Raw genomic sequence first — 21,799 nt, 5'->3', positions numbered from 1 at the left:
AGCTTATTTCTATACCATCTTAATCTTAGTTCAGAATTAGAACGAATTTTCTGACTCGATTTATTTAATTTATCAACTTGGATGAATATTTAATAATATATAATTTTTATTTTCGGTTTTTTTAATAATAAAATTAAGTATCTGTAGCTAATTTTTTTAATAAAATCCCCTATTTTCTTTTTGATAAAAAAAATTAGATTATATATTTGTACATGATTTTAAAATCTAAAATATAGATGTGATATTAACGCGTGGCTTGGCGTCTCTAGTTTCTATAAATATAATCAAATATTTTTATTTTACATAAAAAATTCAACATAAAATTGATTAATTTAGATATATTTCCGTCAACATTCTCGTTGGAAACAGTTATAATTATAAATTTGATGAAAATTAATTTCCATTTTTTTAGATTTCGGAAGAAAATCAAGCTTTTCAAAAAAAATAAATATATTTGTACTCGTACTTCACCCCAATGTTAATATTCTTGGTCATTAACTATTAATATATAATAGGGGAGACCGAGGAAAGTTTGTCCATAAAAAATTGAAGTGCTATAAAAAATGGACAAATCAATTTTTCTAAAATGTTTTAACGTTATTTTATTCTTTACATATATTGTTAATCGACTGAATCGAGTTGACTGAGTCGAAAACTGAGCCAAGTTTTGGGTCAAAAAAATCGACCCAATATATTTAGTTTTATAGTCCCTCTTTTAGGTAATTATTTTATTTAGTCATTAATGGTTAATAACTATTAAAATATTTTAAAGATATTAAATGTGCTTGTCCAAGATACATTTATAAAATTAGAAGAAAAAAATAAATATATGTTTTTAAAAAATAGCGATGAAATTAAACAAATCCTGCCGGAAATTTCGTACTTAATTCTGAACTATGATGGGGCATAACGATACTATTAAATCTAGACATACTGATACATTTAAAGAAGGTTTCATAACCGGTCTGTTGATTTGAATCCTCTTTTTTTAATACCAGAAATTATTTTAAAACTCAAAAAAATAGAAGATTTATTATATTTAAATTTATAAATTTAAAAAAAAGAAGAAAAAAAAATTTAAGTTATTTACTAAATTAGATTGAAAATATATTTTATTTTCAAACAAATTATTTTTTATGGGATGGGATGGTTTTTTTTATTGATTCAATCGTCATCCTCATGAGTTTTAAAGTTGAGTCAATTTATTATATTACATTTTTTTTAAAAAATTTTTAAATATAAAACAAAATGCATACATGCGTAATATAAATTATATTTAATCTTATGTATGGTTAGCTTTTTAATTAAATATTTTTAATATTTTAATAAATAATTATTTTAATAAAATTCTAAGCTATAAAATAAAAAGTATTTTAAAATTCCATATTTTGTAATAATAGTTTGTTTTAGATTTATTTTTTATAGCGATTACAATATGTATTATAAAATTTTATATTGTTTGTATTTGTATTTAAATTTTTTAAAGCTTTTTAAGATGAAAAAAAAATAATTAAATATAAAAATAAATATAATTTTAATTTTGTATAGTAAATAACTAAAAAATAATAATTAATAAACAACTTCAAAAATATTAAAAAAACGCATCATGTTCTGGGTTGCCATGTCTCCCCCCATCAGCGGGAGACTCCCGCAATTTTTTAGTTTACACGCAGACATCTCTCCGGCAAAACTACTGCAATTGGAAATCTCCCGCAATTTTTTTAAAAGGGTTTTAACGTTTTTAATATATAAATAATAATTTTGAGAGACAGTAATTGATTATTTTTATATTTTTAAAATAAATTTTAAATTACGAAAAACATGTCTAGTTTGTAAATTTCTTTCTATCCTGTTTTATTTTTATCCAATAATAAATCAACATCATTTCATTCATCAGTACAAAGGAGTATATCAACATCGATTGCAATACAAAAATATTCTCCAAAAATAATAAATAATACAGATGCAACTACAGTTGCGGAAACCGTATACACCTATCATGTAGGTCAACATTCACAGAGCTATATCATCACAATGTGGGTCAAATCTTTTTCCCATGATATTTAACGACTCCAATATAAGTGCAAACCTTACTTGTGGTAGAACAAAAATGAGCAAGGCTATCACAAGTGTTTTAGTACCTGAATCCTAGAGGTCAATTCTAGACCACTTGAAAGATGGGCATCCATATGTAATTCTGACAGATGTATCTAATAAGGGAAATCATAAAACATTTCCCTTGATCTTTCGCTATTTTAACAAGAATAAGAACATTTCAATAAAACTGTTAAATTTTTTTCCTCGGGTAGTGAAAAATCCAACGATGTAGCTAACAACATAATGTAAATATAGCTGATTCAGGGTTATCAATGAATTGCATGTCAGCTTTCTGCGCTGATAATGCCTCTGTAAATTTTGGCAAAAACCAAAGTGTATTTACCGAATTGAGGCCGCACAATAATGAATTAATACCAATTGACTGTATATGCCATATACTACATGATTCTTGCAAGAAGGCAATGAATGTAATATCTGTGGATGTCGAAATAATTATGATGAGATGTTTTAACGAATTTAATTCATCAACTATAAGAGTTAATGAAATGAAAGAGTTGGTGGAGTGGTCTGACTTGGAATGGTGTGAGTTGTTGCGATATGTACCTATCAGGTGCTTATCGTTAATATATGTCATCGATAGAATTTTTAAATTTTACAAACCCTTAAAAAAATACTTTTTAAATAAAGATTTTAAAAGCTGTCCTAAAATTTTGAAAAATTTCAAGTATGAAATAGCAGAAGCATATTTGGGATTAGTTTCACATGTAGGAAATCTATTTCATGAAGTTAATATTCAGTTTCAATCAGAATATTCTTTATTAATAAAGATTCACAAAATCATGCTACAGCTCTGTTCATCTCTACAGTTAAAAATTGATAATAAATTTTATGACGCTATTGCTAAAAATATTATGTTCAAATAATACTCTAATTATTACATTTTTAAATGAAGCAGATATTTTTATTAAGACAATTTTAGAATATTTACAATCAAAATTTGATTTTAATAACTATTTACAAATGTATAAATATTATGACCTTGGAACAGAAACCGTCAATTGATGGTTTTTGTAATTTAATAAATTTATGAAAAATACCGAAAGACATTGATGTCTTGTTTGAGGAGATTGTAATTCTCTCTATTTTTTATGATTCGCCAGAATACTTAAAGTTAAATTGTCTAAAAGCAGAGGAGAAACGGGTAGAATTTTTCCGTAATAACAATAAATCCCCATGCTTGGAAAAAAATTGCGAGTATGTCTTCTTTACCTCATACCCTCACACTAATGCCTCATCCGAGCGCATTTTTAGCCTGATGAGGACTGTCTGGGAAAAGGATTGCTTTAACAACATTAGAGGCCGAGCTAATGGTTAAATAAATTTATAATATGTCATGCCAGGAATTTTATAAATATCTCAATAACGACGGTAAACGTTTAGTTCCATTATTTAAATTACAAATTAAATAAATTAACATTATATTTAATTTTCCATATTTTTTTATTTATACATTCGCATAAAATAAATATATTTTTTACATTGTAAATCAAAAATAGAGAGCATTACAATATCCTCAAACAAGACATCAATGTCTATCGGTATTTATAAAATATTTGAACATTTTAATATAGTTTTAGCAATGGCGCCATAAAATTTATTGTCAATTTTTAACTGTAAAGATTAACACATCTGCAGCATAATTTTGTGAATCTTTGTTAAGATTCTTTTGATTGCAACTGCACATTAACAGTATGTAGTAGATTTCCTACATGTGAAATCATTCCTAAATATACCTCTGCCATTCATTACTGAAAAAAATTTTCAAAATGTTAGGACAGCTTTTATAATCTTTATTTAAGAAATATTTAAAGGTTTATAAAATTTTAAAATTCTATAGATGGCGGGTATTAGGAACATATCGCAACCAACATTGTGCTGACTCAATTCTGTAAATACACTCTGGTTTTTTTTAAATTCACTGAGGCATTATCAGATCATAAAGTTGACATGTAATTTATTGATAATCCCGAATCTGCTATATTTATCATTATATGGTTAGCCATGTCTTTGGATTTTTCACTATTTGAGGGGAAAAAATTTAATAGTTTTCTTAAAACGTCCTTAATTTTGTTGAAATAGCGAAGGATTAATATTTCCCTTATTAGATACATCTGTTAGAATTGCATATGTATGCCCATCTTTCAAATCGTCAAGAATTGACCTCCTGAATTCAGGTTCTAAAACATTGATGATATCCTTGCTCATTTTTGTTCTACAAGTAAAGTTTTCATTTATCTTGGAGTAGTTAAATATTATGGGGAAAGATTCTACCTACATTGTAATGATAAGTAGCTCTGTGAATGTTGCACTACAAGATAAGTGATTACAATTGCCGCAACTGTAGTTGCATCTGTATTATTTCTTATTTATGTAGAATATTTTTGTTTTGCAATGAATGTAGATACACTCCCCTGCACTGATCAAAATAATGTGATTGAACAATAATAAATAAAATAATTATCATTGAAATGAGTACAATATTACCTTATTATATATTTAAACGTGATACGTGATAATTAAGCGTCCCTATAATGTTATACACAGTAGCGTACGCAGGAATTTGGTGTGGGGGGGGGGATAATTAAAATTTTTTAAAATAAAATTATTGTTATTTAAAAATATCAAGCATAAATTTATTAGGATTAATAACTATTTCTAATTATACAAATTTAAATTAACATGAATTATAAAAAATTAAATATATAAACCGATATATAAAAATAAATCTGAATTATAAAATATTAAGTGGATATAACCAGGATATGATGACTAAAATAAATAATCCATAATAGAAATTTAAATTTTTTTGAGCTTTTAAAATTTATATATAAAGTATAAAAAATCTAAATGTTGGAAATATGAATAATTATATTTTTTATGTAAAATAAAAATATATAAGACATTAAAAAATGATAGCACAAAAAATATTATAGAAACATTATATTTTTATAATGTAAAATCCAATCTTCGTTGGGAGGGAGCTAATTTTTCAATTATCTCATCCGTGTTTGGCGTCAAATGCCTATCAAAAGGGCCAGACCATTCAACCTACTTTCAGAAGTTGTACTTCTTAGGTACGTTTTTAATCTTCTTAAAGAAGAGAATGTTCTCTCATTAGTTGCAGTACTAATGGGAAGAGTTGCTAATATATATAATAATTTCAATATATTGGGAAAATAATCTAAAAGATGTTTGAAATGATGCAAAGCATCATAGCATTTTTTGGGACTATATCAACCATAAGTTAATCTTTTATACCATAGTTGGCATTCAGCTAATAAAGCATCATGAGATACATTAATGTCTTCGTGATAAAAATCTTCCAAATATTTTATTTTTTTTCTATCACCATCTGAAAAAGGTTCAGAGGGCTTTTGCGGAAGTAATATCTGCAGATTGATAAGTGTTTCTTGATAAATTAAAAACCTTTCATTTACTTGGGTTATAAATGTATCCAAAAGAGGTATAAAGACATTTATTTTATAATATTCTTCTATTGACCCTATATTAATATTTGGACGATAAGTTTGCCTTACTGTAAGTCGAGGGAGACAAATATTGAACTCGTATAGCTCTGCTTTTGATTCAACATTAACATATAAAATATGAAATTCCTCATCAGCATTAGCTCTAATTTCTTTGAGTTCTAATAAAATTGTCTCTGCTATTCTCATCATCTCAATCAAATCAATATCAGGTTTTTGAAAAGTATTACATAAAATAGTTGTATAATTAAATAATTTATTAATACATTCTAATGCGAAAAAAAAATTTGGTATAAGTATTGAATCCAGTAACTTGCTTGCTTCTGAAGAAATATCTTTTTCAGACATTGTGATATTTCTATAAGAGCATTAATAATCGGCTCTTCTAACTCGATAAAAGCTGTTACTGCTTGATGTCGAAGACTCCATCTTGTTGGACAAGCTTTTTGCAATTTTTTTCTCTTTGTTGGGCAAGGATTTTCAGATATAATTTTGTTCAAAATATTTTGACGCTTGGGGTATCTAAACATCTCATAGATGCTAGATATTTTACCTGATATAAATATAAAAAATTTAATTTAATAATTAAAAACCTAAGCAATTTGATATCAATGGTAAAGAACATGAATCCGATATTGCTAAGTTGAGTGAATGGGCAGCACAGTGGACATATATAGCTGTTGGGCATTTTTTTTAAATAAATGCCTGAAGCCCATTGAATTGTCTACTCATTGCACGTGCTCCATCATACCCTTGCCCACGTATCATATTTATATTTAGCTATATTTTTTTAAATAATTATATAATAAGATTAATTATTACTTTTAATTTTTTAAGATTCACAAATATTACATCAGCTAAAGCAGACCCAGTCATGCTTGAAACAGGAATAAATTGGAGAAACATTTCCTTGATAATGTTTTAATGATCTACATATCGCGCACACAACGACATCTGCTCAATGCCAGCAATGTCCGTGGTTTCATCTGCCAAAATTGAGAAGCATGGGGCAGAATTGATTTCAACAATTAATTTTTCTAAAATGATATTGTTGCAAATATCAATTATCTCATTTTATATCCTAGGGCTGAGATAAGTAGCATTTTTATTGGTACTAATGAGGCTCTCCATTAATACAGGATCTCCTAATGCTTTAAATTTTAAAAGTCCACGGAAATTACCTTCGTTATCATTATTATTAAAATTTAAGCTTCCTGAATCCTTGTGGCCACGAAGTGCTAGGCCTTGCAAGCCACAATATAAAATAGCCTCAATAGTTAATTTTATCTTGCCTCTATTTTCTTTTGCAATTTTAACCCTATTTTTATCAATTATTGATGAAATGGGAATCATATCCCCCTTTTGAATTGATTCTTTTGAGGAAATCATCAGTTCACAGCTTTTGTTTTTAAATTATCATACTATACTTTTTTGCTTTTTGGCATGATTTTCACCTTCAGCGTTTTTTAAAAAAGTCTAATATCCATGACTAGAAATTTGAAAATTATAATACCGGGAAATTTAAAAATAATAGATAAATATTACGCCACAAGGAAAACTTGAAAATGAAATTAATTGATAAAGTAAATTAGTAAATGAAAAAGGTAATAATATAAAAATTTAAAAAGAAATAGATATGAATAATTATAATAAAATATAAAAATATAAAAAATAATATTTTTGAAAAATATGTCCGGCATCTGCATTTTGGCTTTGGGGGGGGGGGATTTGTCCCCCTGCCCCCCCCTCCCCCCGCTGCGTACGCCAATGGTTATACACACCACACAAGGTAGATTTCCTTGCAGATGTTTTGCGGGACATTCGCATAAAATATATTTTTTACATTGTAAAATTAAAATCGTTTGTTTTTTTATAAAATTTTATCTTGTTTACATTCTTTCTTATAAATTAATATATTTTAATAAATCAAGATGTTATTTTATTTTGAAAAATAGTTACCGAATTTGTATTTACATAATATAAAAAATTATAGGCGGATAATTAAGTCAATTCAAAATCCCGGCCTTTTTTAGCAAATTTTTTATTTCTACCGCAATTTTCACATTTCTCCCGCAATTTTCATATTTCTCCCGCAATTTTTATATTTCTCCCGCAATTTTTATATTTCTCCCGCAAAATACCAAATTTTCCCCGCAATTTGAAAATTATGACCTGGCAACCCTGATCATGATGAGACTTGGTCATTTCATCACAAATTTACATTTCTTTTTATTATTTATACATGCATGAATGACGTTTAATTTTTATTTTTTGTTTATATTTAATTACAATATATTTAGGGTTACTTTATTATTTGAATATTTACTGATATTTTTATTTTACCCGAAAGCATTTTGATCAAAAGAAAGTCCTCAAATTTAAAAAAATATTTAAATGGTTTGAAAATGAGATTAAAAGCTTTATTAATTTAGAATGTATAAGATAAGTATAAGATTTTATTTAAGATTAGAAAATGAGATTTATTTTTTTTACTTAACATTCATTAGGGTCGTAAATTTTACGACCAAGCAAATTAACAACACTATGTCAGAGTGGCATCAAGTGATTCTATTAAGATGTGCCGATATTTTTTATCGGATCGGGCTTATATCTTGTTATCGGTTCATTATAAAATATTCCGATCCGATAAAATGGCGTCTTAATTTTTAAAAAATATATTTTAAATTTGATAATATATTTATATTATGTAAATAGATTAATGTTATATAAATAAAGATTAATGTTATATAAATAAAGATTAATGTTATATAAATAAGTGATTTATCAAGTAAAATATTTTATATGCTTTTAGATTCATGAATATAAACTAAGTCTGATCATTATAATATATAAATGACTTATGCTATGGTATAGTTAAATTATAGATGTTATACTTAGTGTTGTTAAACGACTCAGCCGAGTCGGCTTAACTACGACTCAAGTTGAGTTTTTAGTCAAAAAAGTTGACTCATTTTTACTACTCGATTTATGAACTTGAGTCGTGAACTCAAGTGGCGACTCGAGTTTTGAACTTGAGTCGTGAACTCAAGTGGCGACTCGAGTTTTGAACTTGAGTCGTAAACTCAATAAATAGTTTATTAAATTTTATGAAACTCAATTGCTTATATAAGTGTTATTTATTGGTTAATTGTGTAAAACCCAGATCCGTGGCTTAAGTCTAAAAATCGACTAAACTAGGAATGAACACAAACCACAAGCACAACGTATATATTTTAAGTTGTTTTTTCTTGACCTTATTAAGGTATATAAATATATGATTATTAGAGGCATCAATCGATAGCTAATTAGAACTATTGAATAATTAGCAAACCAAGCCCCACCTCTCTATGGAATTACTACATAGGTTAGGATTATTATCGGCACCAAATATTGATATGATGGATTGATATCAAATAAGTCTAGTTCTAGCTAAATATGGTGTATATAAGTTTGACTTGGGAGCGGGGGTAAAAAATAAATATGGTTACTCGTATAAACTTTTATACAATATTAAGAGAAAAATATCTGCTAGATTGCAAAATTAGGATTTAATTCGGGTTCAGGAATTTTAAACTCTATTTAACGGAAATTTTGTTAACATGAACTTAATCGAAATTCCAAAAATTAATATCCTTTGTTTGGAAATAAAGGATTTCTAATCTAAAAATTCCAATTATATTTTAAAAAAAGATTAAAGGAAAATAATACATTTAAATTAATTCAATTTATTAGTCACAAATCAAATCACAATACACATATTATTATTATGTTTCTTATTTTAATTTTGAATGAATTTAGCGCCTAGCTGGCACCACCAATTTTTTGTATATTTTTTAAAATATTATTTTAGAAAATAAATAACCAATCCTCCACTTGTTTCTTTCTCCCAAAATAAATCTATCTATTTAAAATAAATTTTGGGCTATTTTAAAAAGTTATAAAAAAGTAAAATTTTCTTGTTTTTTTAACCATTAACAATATTTATTTCTTTTAAAGAAATTTTTTTTATTTGTAAATAAATTTTTGATAATATTTTTTTTTCAAAAAGATTTTTATTCTTATTTTTGAAAATACGTGCAAATGATTTTGTTAAATATAAAAGAATACATATTCAATATATAAAATCAATTACAGATAAAATTATTGCAATTATACAATATTGCACATAAAATAAAATTGCTGCACTTATGAAATCAGGCACCGATTATATTGTAAATATATAAAAATAAGATTTAAAAGAATTAAAATAATATACGACAAAATGACTTCACGTGCTCTTTTTACGTTAATAAATCTCTCATTATGATCAAATAAACAAGAATATCTTCTAGTTCAACCTGCGCTAATACTTCTCGTTCAACTGACATAATTAAAAACGCTTCTAATTTTTCTTGGTCTATATTAGCTCAGCCTATTTTTTATAATTTTTTAATTTACTAAATGTTCTCTCGCAATTAACCTCCACAAATGACAAAATTAAAATGTATTCATATGCCAAAAATAAATTAGTGTATACACTTTTGTGCATATTGTAACATTTAATGATTTTATACACGCCTATTAAACACTTATTACATTTATTATCAAATCATTGTAATATTCCATCTTCTTCATTTAACTCCTCACTTGTACATATGATATCGTCGTCCATTTCATTTAATTCTGCTATTAAATCTTTGAATATTCTGGTAAATGAACACAATTCGTAACGTAATTTAACGCTCAATATATTTGCGAATTGTGTCAGTTTTTCCTAGGCATTTCAGAAATACCTTTACTTTTTATTTCATCAAAATGCCTCATATTTTTTTAAGCGGTGACTCGCACTTTTTAAAATCATTTGTCACCTTTCTATGGCACATCTTATTGAAATTTTAATTTAACATGTTTACAATATCTATTTTTACCCATTTGCTTTAAAAAAATTTAAAAATAACGATTATGACAATTGTCACTTTTTTATGGTACATCATCATCATTGTTTAAAAAAATAACGATGACAAAAGCCATTCCATTAATAATAGTATGTCAGAATATTATAATTAAAAGAAGCTTTAAATAACTTACCCACCCATAATTTTAATATCTACTAAATGTTGTTATTATATTTATTGGAGTCAACCATAAAAGCCTTTTGTTCGAAAAAAATGATCTAGATATTGGGTCTGATGAAAAAAACAACCCAAACCTTAGATAGTCCTTTAAAAACGACCCATATTTTAGATCGGATCGAATAAAATGACCACAACTTTGGGTTAAAGTCGTAAAAAACGACCCGATGTTTGAGTTTGAGTCGAAAAAACGACTCAACTATTCGTCTTCTAGTCGACTTAAGTATATAACTCGTATAACGACTTAAATTGGAAGTCTAAAGTTAAAAATAAAAAAACAAATGTTTTATTAATTAATACTAACTAATTTAAAATCTTGTCCTTTAGTCGACTCTAATTCATAGAATTATTCGTCCTTTAGTACTTAAAATATATTTCGTATTCACGACTCAAGTTGAAAGTCGAAAGTTTAAAATAAAAAAACAGAACAAATGTTTTATTAATTAATAATAACTAATTAAGTTCATAGAACTATTCGTCCTCTAGTCGACTAAGTACATGGAACTATTCGTCCTCTAGTCGACTAAGTTTATAAAACTATTCGTCCTCTAGTCGACTCAAGTTTATAGACTTAAGTTCACGACTTGAGTTGGTCGACTTATTCGACTAATGACTCGACTTTTAACAACACTACCCATACGTTTATAATGGCAATAAAAATACCTGAAGATATTTTGACCTAGTTTTTATAGTATTTTTATAATTATTAAATATTGAATTAATAAAATTTGCATTTTTATATTTTTTTGTTAAAAATATTATAATTAAAGCAACGTTTTTCATGAGCAGTTCAGTTATATGAGTAACTATATCAAATATTTCCCCCTCCACCAGGTTATACTCATATTCACCATATTAAGGTAGAACTAGGCTTATTTGATACATAAAATTAATCCTGCCCCCCCCCCCTTCCCTAGTAATAGCTTCACCCATCGAGAGGTAGTGCTTGGCTTGTTGCCTATTCAATAGGTTTTTTAAATTATCTATCGATTGATACCTCTAATAATTATATATTTATATACTTTAATAAGAAATATTAAAATATATGTGTTTGTCTGGGTTCATGCCATAGCTGATTAGTCGATTTTAGAGCCAAGTGCCAGGTCTGGGTATTAAACAACAATTAACAACACTAATATAAGTAATCGAGTTTCATAAAATTTAAGTTAACCTGTTGAGTTCACCACTCAAATTCATAACTCGAGTCGCGACTTGAGTTCACGACTCAAGTTCATAACTCGAATCGCGACTGAGTCAACGACTCAAGTTCATAACTCGAGTTGTAAAAATGAGTCGACTAATCGACTCGGAAACGAAGTCGGGAGAACTCGACTATTTAACAACACTAGTTATACTATTAAAAAGTATATGAAATGAGTAGGTGCATGTATGACGTGATGCAAAATCGCTTCATGAGCCGATTTTTGAAAACAGGTAACTCAGTATTTTAGGCAAAAAAATCGTGTTTAAACCTTGAGATTTCGCTAATAGATGTCCATGTCTTTATGTCATATATGAGAAAATCTTCAAGCTTGCGTAATATTTTTCTGGATAAAATATTTAGTCGGCCTTTTTTAAAAATCGGCTCAAAAGGATTATGCAACACTTATATGCATTAAAAATTAAAACGATTAGTATGTTTAGAGAATACAATATAAAATATGATATTGGATAAGTAATTCGCCGATATCAATTTAATATCATTTCGGATCAACCTCCAAAAAGTGGTATCGGTACACCTTTACTAATAATATTATGTAGGGTATAGCAAAATTGAGTAAAACAAGTTACACAGTTAAGTTGAATTTGATTTTAACACTAGATCAATTAGAGTATTTGGACAGGTATTAGACAACCAAAAATAAAAATCAAGCCAACCTACCCATTAACAAAATATGGAGATCACTCATTGAATGCTAAGAATGCGATTCAAATTACTGTCAAGATTGGATCATGAAGATGGATCCTGCTTTTTTGGATTACCATGGTTAGTTAGTAGCATTCAATTAGGGATGCCACATCAAGTTACAATTAAACAATGTAGCGAGAGAGTCAATCCTGATATGATTGTCTAGACACAAGTTTTAATGACCTATCGAATGGAAGAGCATATCTTTACATAGTGATTTGCTGTCAAACTTATGTGACAATTAAAAACTATGTTGTATTGTATAAGACTAGATCTAGCATGAAATTGAAAAGTCCAATGTGGGACAACGTCCAAATCATGACTTGCATTTTAAAGGGGTCAATTTAAAATTTTACAACATATATGGTTAAATAACGAGAATACCAAAGGTTCGAAAGATAGGGTGATAAAGAGAACAGGTTTTTACTTATATATTGTTGGCACTCCCAAAGAAAATTGTGAAAACATGTGGATCAGTTAAAAGATTGTAACAATGATTCCAAATCATGAAAGTTTGCTATAGGTTAAAGATCACGATTAATGAAATAGGAAAAGATAATATGTTATATATAGGTTAAAGATCATGATTAATGAAATAGGAAAAGATAATATGTTATACTACTCAACAAGAAATAATAAGTTAACGAAAAGGTTTATCAAGGAAATACCCAATATATGTTTAGAGAAATGTAACAAATTGAAATAATTATTATTGTCTTTAGATACATTATTGATGGATATGAAAATTATATTATCATTGTAAAATTTTTATAGACTTTATAATATCGAAATTTTTAATAATTTTCTAATTGAATTAGAATTATTAAAAATATTAAATAATTAGTGTTGTTAAAGTTACTTTTGACATAACTAGTTACAGTTATTTTTCAAAAGTAACTATTTACATTATAAGTTACTTTATACATCATTCATATAACGCATTTATTTACTGAACGAATTTATTTAATATAAAAAAATAATGATATACAAATTATAATCATTTGTTTAAAAAAAATATACAATTTATTTATATAAAAAAATAAGTAAACCGAAAAAAATATCGGATAATAGAATATTTATATTTACATCGAATAAAAATATCCTATATATTGGCATTGAAAAAAAAACATTTATTTTTCATAAATTTGAGTTTAATAAATGTTTCTTTGCTTTTAACAACAATTGGATTTTAAAATTTTTATCTAGGAGACGCGCTCGTTTCTCTCCAAAGATGAGTTTCCTTAGACTGAATAAACGCTCTACAGGAGCACTTGATGTAATAACAACATTATATTTAATAAAGAATAAAGATAATGTGCTGTTATTGGATTTAATAAAATTTTCAATAAATTCTCATCATTATCAATAATATTTTGACGCTTTAAATCAAAAAATCCACTACATCTATTGATGTTTGTTGCGAACATGAGCCATTTGTGTTAGATTCACCGCGAGGTATTAAAGTATTTATTAAATTTAAAATTTCCATCTTTTTTGATCTATTCTTTTCTTGCCTTATCCAAGGCCAATCAGTTTTAAATAGTAGATGAAGAATAGCAGCAATTATTTTATCATTATCATAAAGATCATGAAACCTATATCATTGTATTATTAATTTGTAAATAATTATTTAATTTAAGTTACCTTTTTTTAATACTAGCTAATATAGCATCTTTTAAAGGTTGACAATATTTTAATTCTTGAACACCTTCTAGACAGATAAGTATCTGTGTTATTGTTGGGGTATAATAACCTAGATCCATATATTTTTCGCCTTCTAGTATATCAATAGCTTTAGCTACTGGTTGCATAATCTAATTTTTTTAATTGTAAATTATTTATAAGACATTAATTTAAATTTACACTGCAATATTCTTTAATAAAATCACGATCTGGTGATGTAGATCTACACAATTCTAATTCATCACATAATAAATCGGATCCAAAGGCGTTTCATTTATAAGTGATAATTAGATAAAGATGTATAAAAAGAACCCCATCTTGTTACAATGGAATATGGCAGCTGAGAATGTAATCTCTTTTTAATTTGCTCAGCTTATGGCCCCGATTTGTTTTGTGTATTCCACAAACGTTGACATGATATAGCAACCTTATACACTTTCCTATAATCCTCATTGTTTAAAATTATTTTATTGGCATCTTGTGTTATCACTAAGTTTAATGTGTGACAGGATCATCTTCGATACCTGGGAAGTTAGTCGAAGTCATTTATTATAATTGGTTAGTCCAGAGGAAGACATTATATCTTCTATTGAAATGTATTCAATATCTGAATTATTATCTTCCTTTATTTAGATTTACACATACATATTTTTAAAAGTAACTTACTTTTGGCAGTTACATTGGTAAAAATATAACTAGTTACAACAATTTATAAAATATAACTAGTTACAGCTATTTTTTAGCAAAAATGTAACTAGGTAACTAGTTACCTTAACAACACTACAAATAATGTTTAGGGAAAATTACTAAGAAGAAATTTACGAGAGATTTGGATTTAGGGAAAAAACTATATTAAATTTGTCAAAATGAAGATATTAAAAAATAAAGTAACTGATTAAAAATGAGACATACAATATATTTTTAAAATTCATGAGTCATTGATTGGCATCCACATCATTCCCACATTGATAAATTGAAAGTCAAACTGTTTTCTTAACTTCCTATGGGCTACCAATCTATGAACTCTCCTCTTTCTGTTCGATTTTTGTTTTTAAATTAAAGTTTTCCTAATGCAGACCAAATCAATTTCTTTTAAATCGTAGTGAAGAGTGTCAAAAGATATATAAAATAAATGATCAGCCTAGCATAGAGGTCTGCAAAGTGACTTTTTCGTGGCCCGAGCCTGAATTTAATTTTTTTGCCCGACGCGAGCCCGGGTACCTTATTTTAGGTCCGACACGAGTCTGACTAGAATTTTTTTTATAATTTGAGTTTAAATATTATAATATCTAAGAAACAAAAAATTATGTGTATTTATTCACATATTGCCACCTACCCACATAATCTAATCAATAATCATATAAAGTTGCATTTTATTTTATTTAATTTGTATACATATAAATTTTATTCCGCTTAAATATAAAAAGTAGTTAAAATTCAACGAGTTTAAAAATTTTTGTGATTATGTAAAAATAATTCGCATGATTGATGTCGAAAAAGGATGATTTAATTTTTTATATAGAGAATTTTTAAAGAATATAATAGTGAACATATTAAAAAGACATATCAATATCAGTTATTCTGATTGACATTTGGGTCGGGTCGGACACATCTTACAGCACTACCCGAGCCCGAGGAAAAAAATTTTAAATGTCCGAACCCGACTAGAGCTCTAACAAGACAACCTATATTTTTTGCTAATTTATAATCCATTTCATTATCTCGAAAATAGATTTGCCATATCTAATAGCATAATTAAATTTATATATATATTTAAAAAAATTCTCAGATATTTTCCCTGAAAGATGAAGATCGTATTTTTTCAAATCTATATGGTAGACATGACTGGCATTTAAAGGGTGCGATTAAGCGTGGCGATTGGTATAAAACAAAAGAGATATTAGCTAAAGGACCGGATTGGATACTAAAAGAGATTACAAAGTCAGGATTAAGAGGAAGAGGTGGCGCTGGCTTCCCAACTGGCATGAAGTGGGGGTTTATGAATAAGCCTACCACTGACTCTAGGTTACTCCGCAAATATTTATCATCACATTTCCACTTTTTAACTTTATTCTAACTTTTGAATTTGTGAACTATAAATATTTAATTCTAATACTAGGCATACATTTTTTTAAAAAATGAACATATTAACAAGTAAGTTACATTTAAATGCATGGCTTTTTAAAAGGTGGAAGACAATATATAGTAATCTTGAATTTTATAAAACATAAATGTAAATAATATAAAATCTGATAAAGGGGGAGAGGGATCTTGTTAGGATTATAATTCACTTTTGATTCTAGTTTTTTTATTCTTAAAAGGTGGTTCAAGACCATTGATTAAACTCAATTTATTTTCTAAATTATTTTGTGGATAAGCTGTTTGCTCTTTCTTCCACCAATCTGTCAATGTTCAATTAGCTTTAATTTTCATAACTAATCAGGTTGACCTGTAGGATTTATACCACAGCTCAATTTTCCAATAAATCATTGAATAATTATAAGAATAGATTGAAAAATTTAATCGTTTTAATTGAATATTAATTTCATTTAAACAACGATTAAAGAAATATATTTTCCTAATATAGTTAGTGTAGAAAGAATATAAGAAAAAGGTTTCCTGTTTTTTTAATATTCGAAAAATGGAACATTGGAAAGTTGGGAATTTATTTTTTTGCGATCTTGTTAAAGATACGTTATATTTAATTGCGCTCACTATGTTTTGTGGACAGGGTTCATGTAAAATTTTCAAATTTCTAGAGAAACTTGGCCCGTAAAATGCGGACTTTTGGCCTTTTTAGGGAATATGGCTTATTTGACTTTCCTTTTTACTCTCATAATTATTACTTTATAGTACTTAAAAAAGTCAGTTATTTTAATTCACAGCGAAATACGTACACTACTAAATTATTCTTTGAATTAATATCGATTTTGAATTTTCCTTGGTGTTACATTTATCTACCTTTTAAAATTTTTCACCATTGAAACTTTTTAACTGCAAAATTAAATTAAAATATTTCAAAAAATAACATCAATTTGTTGAGACTATGAGAATATTTGAAAGCTATATTGTAACTTAAAGAAATTAGGGACGAATTTCATAAATTGTGTCATTGTTTAGTCAAAAGCAGAACTTTATGAATTTGATATTTGACTACCTTTATTCGCAGGAAGGCGAATCCTAACCTTCCAATATTAATATAGAGTCAGTCGAAAAATACTATAAAATATATCTCTTAATCCTCCTCTTGGATACTTTTATAACTCAAATGCACTTATATGTAGATTTACTGTAGGCCTAAAATCGGCACATATTCGCAAAATATTATCGTTTTTATCAAAAACGAAAGGTGTAGCCCATTGTGAAAATCTTACAGGAATTATAATATCCTCCTTGTGCCATTGTTCAAGAATTATCTCTTCTTCCCATTCCAATAGTACTCTCCTGGCCTATAATTAATTATCCTTTTGTAAAATATTTATTTTCAAATTTTTAACTATTCCTATTTTATTATTAAAAATAATACTAAATTTTTTAATTAAATTATTATATCTTTAGATTTGGAAAAATATTCCTTAGTATAAATTGAAGGAATTAAAAAAAATTCTTTATTATCACTTAAAACATCGTTATATACTTTTTTTCTATGCTTTAGGATTGTGAAGTTGAAAAATATATTTTATCACTACACTTTTTTCATTAACACTGTCTATGTCGAAATTAAAATTAATTATAATTGAATTTCTTGATCCTATCTTGGCCACATAAAGGTGGTTCATCCCTATCCAATACGTAAAACTTAAAAATTTAATAACATTTAACTTTGCAATTAAACACTTGACCAAGGCCTGTGATGGTGGCTCCTTCATAAGTAAAGTTATTTAATCAATGTTTTCATTATTTGTGAGTTTTAAACTCCTTAATTGGTAAGGACGTCACTTGAAACCAGCATCTATCATAAATGAAAATTTAAGATTATTTAATTGTACGTCAATATTAAAATTATTAATATAATTAATCTTGTTGCGCGGTCTTAAGTTATAAGGTATCTGTATCATGCATTTTTCTTGTCTTTCCAACCCATGTTTGCTTTTTCTTTCTCCGTCATCTCTTCTCTATATTTCTTTATCTGTCCATATTTTATCATTATTCCCCGAAACCTCCATCGATTGAAATTTAACCACTCTATCGTCAATAGTATTCAAATTTCTAAGTCTTACTTTAGATTTTTCATTTCGACAATTAATCATCTCTACAGCAATGAATTCCGTATTAAGGCCAGAACCACAACTTTTAGGACCATCCAAATATTATCTAGATGGCTCCATCCTATCTGGTCTGGTAATATAAAGTTCAAATTTCTAATAATTTTATTCTTTTCTACTTTTTTCTGAATTAAATTTTTCATTTGTTCATAAGATAATTTATCCATAATACTTACAGCCATATCTTTATAAGTCTCGAGAAGTTTATACTTTTTTGTAGCCTCATCCACAATGTTCTCTGCAGAAACTTTAAGATCCAATGTTTTCAATGGAACTTTATTCATAATATAATTTCTATCCTTCACCATGATGAAATTAGGAATAAGATGTAACGCAATTTAATGGGTGGATTATATTAATATTAATAAAGATCAATATTCGACATGCGAGAATTCTGATAAGAAATTATATTATCTTATGTTAATCGAAAAGCAAAAAGTATATTAAATGAATTTTGCGGCTATAAAACGAAGTAAATTATATAAAATAATTTAATAATATAATATGAAACTATCAATCGCTAGTATTAGCATTAACCATCTAATAGGGATATGGCGTAACAACTCACACCATTCTTTTAATTCAATAACTCGTTTATTAGATGAACTGAATTCATTAAAATATTTCATAACAATTATTTAACAACAATAGATAATATATTATATAAACATACTGTTTCAAAAATTATCAATTATAAACGTTAAAATGTTAAAGTTGTGGGATATTTTTGCGGGAGGAAGATCTTTATGTGATGTGTTGAGGAAAAAATTGCGGAAGACTTCCGCTGATGGAGACCTGACAACTCTGTTACTAAAGCGTAATACTTCAGTATATGCATTATCAAAAACCACAAGAAGGTGTGATCTTCGTAAAAATGAAATAGTAAACACTTCTAATTAATCGGTTATAGATTATTCCCAATTTTAATTTTTCTATATTGGGATTGTCCCTAATGAAATAGACAACTTCAAAATCAATAGGATTAAATACTATAGTGATTTTAAGATATTACAGGGTTGCATGTGTTTTATTTGGTGATATAATAAAAACAAAAACTATTAAGTGGTATAATAATTAATTATGAAGTTTTTAAAAAACATAAATACCACATTTATGTATTAGGAAAAAAATAGTTTAAGTGAATATTTTTTCAAATTTTTACAATATTTTTTTTAAAAAAAGTAACATAAGAATTCACATATGAAATGTTTCTAGAATATCGTATGTAATTGGAAAATTAATTTTTTGTAAGATTTGGAAGTATAAGTGGTAATATTGTATAAATCATCACAAAAAATAATACTATGTATTTAATGATCTTTATTTCAGATTCTATGAATTTTAAATCTCAATATTGATCATAAAGACTTACACTAAAGAATTTAAACTTAAAATCAGCCACCACCCACCTTTAAAGTAATTAAAATGTAAATGCCATTCTTTTTTCTATAGAAAGGCGCTCAGAAGAACGAAATATAAAAATTATCAACCAAAGAATATTTTATTTTGTATATATTATAATAATCTATAATTACAAATACAAACACAATAATAATAATTTACATAATGATTTAATTTTGTAAGAAAATATTATATTTTAAAATTGCATTTTCGTTTAGTTTTTAGTGTTCCGAAATTGGCATCTTTATTTTTATATAAATAGAGAAAAGATAAAAATATATTTAAAATATTATATAAATTTATATTACCTTTAATTGATTGGTTGTCCCCGAAAACCAAGTTCCAAAAAATCATGCATATGATTATAAAAGTTTGTAAAATCGTACGGAATGTACTGATTTAATATCAAAGTAACATTATTTATGATTTGATCTCTATTGTTTGGCCTTGGTATAGACCTATATTTGTTTTTCATGACCCCGAAAAAGTTTTCAATAGGATTTAATTGAGGTGAATATGGCGGAAGATATTCAATTCGATTTTTATAGCTATCAATAAGATGACACTTGTGTATTGCGGCATTATTCATAATGATAATTGCATCATTTGGAAGAATTGTTACTAATTCTCTCAGATAATCAAGGAAAAGCAACCCATTAAAGGGCCCTTCAATAATTCGATAGGTTATAAGGCCACCAATTCCTATTGTACATAAAATGCTAACGTTCTTACCTTTGGAAGGTGGAACTATCACAGTTGATGTGACGTTGTAGGGGGCCCAAGCATACACAGGTACAACATGTAGGTTTATGCCTGTTTCATGCAGGAAGAACATTTTTTCCATAGGAATGTTTAGCATTTTAAGGCAATAAGCCTGGCGAATGCGAATTGCTACTGGTGTATTTCGTCGATCGGGCTCTATTCCAGCCCTTTTTTTAGACCATCCTATTTTTTTAATATATTTTCGGATGGTCCCCTCATTTTTTGGGAAACCTGGAGGCAAATTTTCTATGATATCTTTGATAGTCGAGGTGTTGTTATCCATTAAAATATTTATAACCCTTCTTTCGATTTCGGATGTGTCTTTTTTTTGCATCCCTTTTTTTGAATTTGATATTGTTTCAATGGCCCCCCATAAACTCTGGAAAAGTTTCTTGCCTTAATTTGTTAACCGAGGCTATTGACATATCAATATGTTTGGCAATGTCCTTTATTTTCATTCTTTCCATTTCCGGTTGGGACAAAAATTTGGTTACTATGTCAATTTCCTCTTTATTCCAGCTATTATATTTTCTTTTTGGGTTTTGAATTACCGGTGAGTTTATAGGGTTTATTATAGTAGAATTGGCACTTATAGCAGATTGCGAAAATGATGTGGAAAAGGAATGATTAGATAAAAATGAATTATTATTATATAAAGAAGAATTTCTAAAACTATTTTTGGTATTATTGGTTAAAATATTATTAATATTAAACATTTTCAATTTAAAAAATTATTTTTTTGTAATTAAAAAGTTTTATGAGAAATTTTTATTAATTGTAAAAAATTTTTCCTAATACATAAATGTGGTATTTATGTTTTTTAAAAACTTCATAATTAATTATTATACCACTTAATAGTTTTTGTTTTTATTATATCACCAAATAAAACACATGCAACCCTGTAGTAGACAAGAAGATATTTATTTAAGTGGTAATAAAATAGTGATCTTTATTAGTGTTGTTAAACGGCTAAGCCGAGTCGACTTAGCTATGACTCGAGCCTAGTTTCTAGTCGATAAAACAGCTCAGACTCGAGTCGACTAAATGAGCCACATTAGTCGGCTC

The 21,799-nt window shown here is 27.1% G+C and overlaps 1 protein-coding gene across 1 annotated transcript in view; it reads left to right on the top strand.

Moving 5' to 3' along the window:
• Window positions 1-21,799, top strand: part of LOC135922610 (NADH dehydrogenase [ubiquinone] flavoprotein 1, mitochondrial-like) — a 52,069-nt gene that overhangs the window by 2,790 nt on the left and 27,480 nt on the right. The window contains exon 3 of the mRNA XM_065457015.1: window positions 16,096-16,331. Within this exon, the coding sequence (XP_065313087.1) occupies window positions 16,096-16,331 (236 nt within the window). The remainder of the gene's footprint in view (window positions 1-16,095; window positions 16,332-21,799) is intronic.

Source organism: Gordionus sp. m RMFG-2023, chromosome 1 (assembly GCF_954871325.1).
Source record: "Gordionus sp. m RMFG-2023 chromosome 1, tfGorSpeb1-WG-v2, whole genome shotgun sequence".
In the NCBI taxonomy this organism is placed as follows: Eukaryota; Metazoa; Nematomorpha; class Gordioida; order Chordodea; family Parachordodidae; genus Gordionus; species Gordionus sp. m RMFG-2023.
Note: the sequence above shows the minus strand (reverse complement) of the source record. Positions and strands in the feature narration are given on the sequence as shown.